The sequence below is a fragment of the Oryzias melastigma genome, linkage group LG13, assembly GCF_002922805.2.
Source record: "Oryzias melastigma strain HK-1 linkage group LG13, ASM292280v2, whole genome shotgun sequence".
Classification (NCBI taxonomy): domain Eukaryota; kingdom Metazoa; phylum Chordata; class Actinopteri; order Beloniformes; family Adrianichthyidae; genus Oryzias; species Oryzias melastigma.
The window spans coordinates 24,886,820-24,892,091 of NC_050524.1; the positions used below are offsets into that span (position 1 = coordinate 24,886,820).

Genomic DNA, 5,272 nt, shown 5'->3' on the forward strand with positions numbered 1-5,272 from the left:
TGCTGTTCGGAACGTCGGGGGTCCGCAGCTCTCGGGACGCGGCGCCGGACACGAGCCGGTACCACCAGACGTGGTACTGGACGTGAACCGGAGCCGGGGTAGGGTGCAGGAGCTCTCCAGGTCCTAGCGCTGGCCGGTTTTAGCTCGCAGGTTGGAGACCCGCCCGTGATCTAGTGAGAGCAGCCGGTGAGTTAGAGGGCAGGACGCCCGCGTGCGCGGTATGGAAAGGCATGTATGAGAAAATACGCGATTAATGTGTCAAAAAAATTGTCGCCGTCATGTACATGTCAAATTAACGCGACAAATCTGACAGCCCTAATTAATACATAAATATGAGATAATACATGAGCAATCTTAATACTTTTGTAGAACAAACAAAAAAACTAATTAAAAAAAAACTTTTAATAAATAACTTTCTTCTTTAATTACCTGTTAACAGTAATCGTGGTCTGGTGGTACCTCCTCCAGGGCAGTAACCTCAGCAGACTGTTGGTCCTGCCAGAGAGCACCACTGCTGGCCTCCAAACCAGGCTCCCCCTCATCATCTCCCACATCTTCCTCCACCTCACCCTCTAGTGCCACAGTGTCACCAGCACAAAGGCAGATGTTATGGAGGATGGCGCAAGCTGTGACAACCTGCAATAGAAAGAGAATAGAAAATTAATATATTCCAAATAATATATAAAATGCTGCTATATGTTCACTTACATGAGGTACAAAGGTGTGATGAACCTCCAGCACTTGCAGGAAGATGCCTCTGAATCTTGTCTTCATCATTCCAAAAGCACGCTCTATAATCGAGGGCGCTTTTGGAATGATGACTGTTGAAGCACTGGGCTGCAACACCTTCGTTCACAAGCTTGTGGAGAGTGATGAGGGGGAGTGGGCGTTGGAGACACGGGTATCCACCATCTGCTAGGATGAAGTGCCCTGGAGGAGGGTAGACCTCGTCTGCCTGTATAGTGGACTGTGGCGGAGCACCCTGGAGTCATGCACCGACCCAGGCCAGCCCACATAGGTGTCAATGAAGCAGCCCCGATGGTCACACACAGCCTGCAGGATGATGGAGGGGAACAGTTTTCTGTTTCTGTAGCAGTGGCCATCAGGGCCGCTAGGAGGTTTGACCTTATATGGCATCCGTCGATGGAACCTGCAGCTTTGAGGAAAGCTCTGTGCCGTGCCAGCCCTGCAAACCCACGGGACACCACCTCCAGGTCCTCAGGGGGTTTTGGAAGGTGAATGACCTTATGGTGAATGGCCAACACCTCCTCAGTGAGTCTGTGGACGATGCAGTGGACAGTGGAACGAGAGATCCCAAACACTCCTGAGACCACCCTGTAGGATGCTCCGCTCGCCAACCAGAAAATAAAAACCAGGGTCTCGATCACAGCACCCCATCCATGGCGCCGATCCTGATCAAGGAGGTTCAGGAGGACTGCAGGAGAGTTCCTGCTCAGCCGGAAGTCTGGTTTTGGATCTTCATTTTTGAAAAAACGGTCCAGGACTGGGAGACTCAAGTTAATGTTGCAGTAGAGTGGTGTAGTCTAGTTAAAAAGAAATACAAAAGGAAATACATTTTCAGTAAAAATATGTGGGTTTATGGGTTTTTTTACACTATAAAACAACATCATACTTAGGTGAACATGAGAACAACTAAATACTTAAATACAAATTTTACTGATTTAAAAAAAGATTAGTAATTATTATTAAAAATAATGTATGCATACAATTTAAGTCAGAAGATAAAATAAACATTTAACACTATTGTAATCTGATTAATAGAAAAATAAAAATAGTTTAGTTATTTTGCACATATTTTTTATGCTCCAAAGAGGCTAGGTACATACACTCAGATTTACTGTGATCATTTTTGTGAAACAATAAATAAAAAGGATCATTGCCACAAAACAGTTTCAAACCCACACATTTGTCAGTAATTGTAATTTATAACCTGTAATGTAGTTGCTAAATAAATACATCCATTAAACTAGCTAAAGCTAATAAGTTAAAAGAGCTTCTTGTGTGTTTATTTTATTTTAATACAGTACCTGCGCATCGTTTTGTCTGAGCCGGAAAAAGAGCAAATATCTTCGACGGCGATACATTTGCTCCAACTCCTTCAAAAGCAGAAGTTGAAGGAGATATGACTGAATAATTTTGATCTCCATGCTTCCCAACACGCGGTGAACTCACGATTTCAAGCTAGGCTACAGGGCATTAGCTGATTAACGGCGGGAATTATGAAGGCTAGACCGTCCAAATTCACAGCACTTAACATCCGGTCTTACCCGCTAACGAAGGTCACGGCCATCGGTAATCGCGAAGGCCACGGCCTCAGGAGGACGCAGCAGCTGAATTTGGACACAGCAAAAATAACAATCTCAGGTACAGCCCGCAGCTGTCTGAGTGCGCATGCTCAGACGTGTCTGCTGCGTCACCGTGATGAGTTCAAGTACCCTCGGACAGACTAACACCCAGGTAGGAATGTTCATTAAAAAACTATTTACATCGAATTTGGTGGAATTAAATAAACTAAACAAAACACATATTACTCAAGGTAGCTTTTAAGAAATTTTAAAATGGGGCATGACGTTTTTATATTTCTGTTTATAATGTGATTTAAACATTTTGATGGCACATGTACATTTGATCTTAAATCCAAACCCTTTTGTGATCTAGACATTGCATTCACTTGAGAACCCGCAAATACCAAGACGGAGAGGAGGAAGGGGATTTTAATTAATTTAACCACTGTGTTGCTGCCCAACTGTCTTTATCATGTTACAAAAATGTGACCTCAAATTGCATCACAGATGCCTATGATGTCACCTGTCTTTATGATGTCACAGGCATTATGTTATATATTATACAGATAGGCAGCATGACCTCAAATTGAATCATATGATGTCATAGCGATGTCAAACCAAAAGTTCCTATCCTTGAGAATTTACAGACATTTGCAGACTTTTTTAAAGACCCAATTTTCAATCACGTTTCCGTGTTGAAAACATCTTTGAAAGCCATGTTTCGACAGCTTTGCAACATTTTAAAGAAAATCTTTTTTCGTGCTCCCGACCCTCCAAATTTACCTTTGTCTTGTGACTTGAAAAAGGAGGGTGTGAAATCTGAAGTTGGTGCCAAAATCCAACAAAAAGGCACCAAAAGGAAAATCTCTGAGGATGACAAAGACTCTGTATCACCGGCAAAGAAAAGAAGAAAACCTGAGTGTCCCCCTCAAAAAGATGAATCCCCACCCACTAAGCTTGTTGGTAGCAGGAAGAGAAAGTCATGTGATCTGGAACAACGACCAAGCAAAAGAAGGAAAGAAAGCACAGATGAAGAAGACGACCCAAAGCTCAAATTTGATGCAAAATATGTGGAACTGAATCCACTCGGTAAAGGTGGTTGTGGATCTGTGTTTGCTGGCTATCGCAAATCAGATATGTTAGCAGTTGCCATCAAGCACATTCCAAACGAAAATATTCTCTGCCAACACATTGATGAGAATGGACAAGCGATCTCTGTGGAAGTGGCTGTAATGTTAAAACTTCAGTCTAGAACATCAAGTTCGGCCGGCAGCACAGCACCTATCACCTTGCTAGACTGGTACGAGCTGCCAGACGAGCTGATTTTAGTCTTAGAGAGGCCAATTCCAGCATCCGATCTTAGGACCTACATTGAAAAACACGGAGGTCCACTAAAAGAAAGTGAAGCCAAGATTATTCTGAAACAACTAGTAGAGGCAGCTATTTACCTTCAAGAGGAAAAGATTTTCCACAGAGACATCAAAGCGGAGAACATCTTGATAGAGATTTGTTCAGGCGCCCCACGGGTTCGGATCATTGACTTTGGACTCAGCTCCTTCGCAGAGATAAATTCAAATCATGACATGTTCTATGGCACCAATTGTCATGCCCCTCCAGAATGGATGTTTCGACGCAAATACAGCGCTGGACCCACAACAGTGTGGCAGATGGGAATTGTCCTCTTTGATTGCCTCCACATCGTACACTTCAATTCATCAAGTTTTATAAGAAGAAAGACAAAAATCAAACACAATCTTTCCAAAGAATGCAAAGACTTCTTGAGAGAGTGTTTCACCAGAGACCCAGGAGCGCGCCCTACACTGGAACAGATTCAGCATCACCCTTGGCTGAAGTAAATCTTGCAGTAAACATCTCAGCCAAGGGCCAGCCAGTTGTGTTCCAGATAATGTAGAAACAAAAAAAACTAACTCCGTCAGAGGGGCTGCACGGTGGCGCAAGTGGTTAGCGCTCTTGCCTCACAGCGAGAAGGCCCCGGTTCGAATCCCGGCTGGGACCTTTCTGTGTGGAGTTTGCATGTTCTCCCCGTGCATGCGTGGGTTTTCACCGGGGACTCCGGCTTCCTCCCACCGTCCAAAAACATGCTTCATAGGTTAATTGGTGACTCTAAATTGCCCCTAGGTGTGAATGTGAGAGTGGATGTGTGTGATTGAGGCCCTGAGACAGTTGCCAGGTTAGGCTCTGACACCCCTGTGACCCGAAAGGGACAAAGCGGTCAAGAAAATGAATGAATGAATGAATGAATGAATGAATGAATGATTAACTCCGCCAGAGTGTTTTTACAAGCACTTTGCCGGTCCCAAGCCCGGATAAAGGAGGAGGGTTACGTTTGGAACTGTAAGAAAAGCTACAGTTAACAGAATAATAACCATTGCTTGTTCTCTTTCCTCATATTTTCTTTTAGCATGTTGTTTTTTTTGTCTTACTGAACTGCATACACAGAGTCACAGTGGTTAAGCGAATCCGGGTCAACCCCAACCAGAAGCCCTGGATGACTCGGGAGGTCAAACAGCTTCTGAGAAGGAGAAACACCACCTACAAGTCCAATAAAAAAGAGCTCTACCGCGCAGCACGAACCAACCTGAATAGAGGCATTAGAGAGGTCAGAGCAGACTACAGGAGGAAGATTGAACACTACCCCGACAACAATGACAGCCAGGAGGTGTGGCAGGGATTCCAGCACCTCACAAACTACAGGACCAACCTCAGAGCTGCTGAAGGTGACTTCACACTGGGAGAGGACTTAAACATCTTTGCTGCTTTGTGTCACAACACCACAGGCACCTCAGTTTCACCGAACAGCCCACAACAGCACAGTCCTGGTCCTGGATGAGCATGAGGTGAGTAGTACCCAGTGTGCTGTTGATACGAAGAAGGCTGCTGGTCCTGATGGCGTCCGGAGAAGAGTGCTGAGGGATTGTGCTGACAAGCTGACTGCAGTCTTCACA

The 5,272-nt window shown here is 44.7% G+C and overlaps 2 protein-coding genes across 5 annotated transcripts; one reads left to right on the forward strand and one right to left on the reverse strand.

The window, feature by feature from the left end:
- Positions 1-221: 221 nt before the first annotated feature.
- On the reverse strand, positions 222-2,410 carry LOC112136470. 4 transcript variants are annotated; one of them, XR_002917357.2, is made up of 4 exons: positions 2,289-2,410; positions 2,049-2,117; positions 709-1,544; positions 222-636 (listed from the first exon to the last, which is right to left on the reverse strand). XR_002917357.2 is itself a non-coding variant. In XM_036214664.1 (4 exons), the coding sequence occupies exons 1-3, from the start codon at positions 2,166-2,168 to the stop codon at positions 792-794; spliced, it is 801 nt and encodes a 266-aa protein (XP_036070557.1). In that variant the 5' UTR covers positions 2,169-2,282; the 3' UTR covers positions 222-636; positions 709-791. The 4 variants fall into 4 exon arrangements, 2 of the variants coding, with proteins under 2 accessions (XP_036070557.1, XP_036070556.1); XM_036214664.1 differs by lacking the exon at positions 2,289-2,410 and having other exon boundaries at positions 709-1,053; positions 1,126-1,544; positions 2,049-2,282; XR_002917358.2 differs by lacking the exon at positions 2,049-2,117.
- A 512-nt stretch (positions 2,411-2,922) lies between these two features.
- Positions 2,923-4,220, forward strand: LOC118599491 (serine/threonine-protein kinase pim-2-like). Its single transcript, XM_036214703.1, has one exon. The coding sequence runs from the start codon at positions 3,023-3,025 to the stop codon at positions 4,160-4,162; it is 1,140 nt and encodes a 379-aa protein (XP_036070596.1). The 5' UTR covers positions 2,923-3,022; the 3' UTR covers positions 4,163-4,220.
- The last annotated feature ends 1,052 nt before the right edge of the window (positions 4,221-5,272 follow it).

What these genes read in the sequence shown, in the direction of transcription:
- LOC118599491 (XM_036214703.1), top strand. Translation starts at nt 3,023, where the DNA reads ATGTTTCGACAGCTTTGCAACATTTTAAAGAAAATCTTTTTTCGTGCT.
- LOC112136470 (XM_036214663.1), bottom strand. Translation starts at nt 2,168, where the DNA reads ATGGAGATCAAAATTATTCAGTCATATCTCCTTCAACTTCTGCTTTTG. An exon ending in TCAGACAAAACGATGCGCAG is followed by an intron (nt 1,545 to 2,048) that starts GTACTGTATTAA and finishes CTTTTTAACTAG; the next exon opens with ACTACACCACTCTACTGCAA.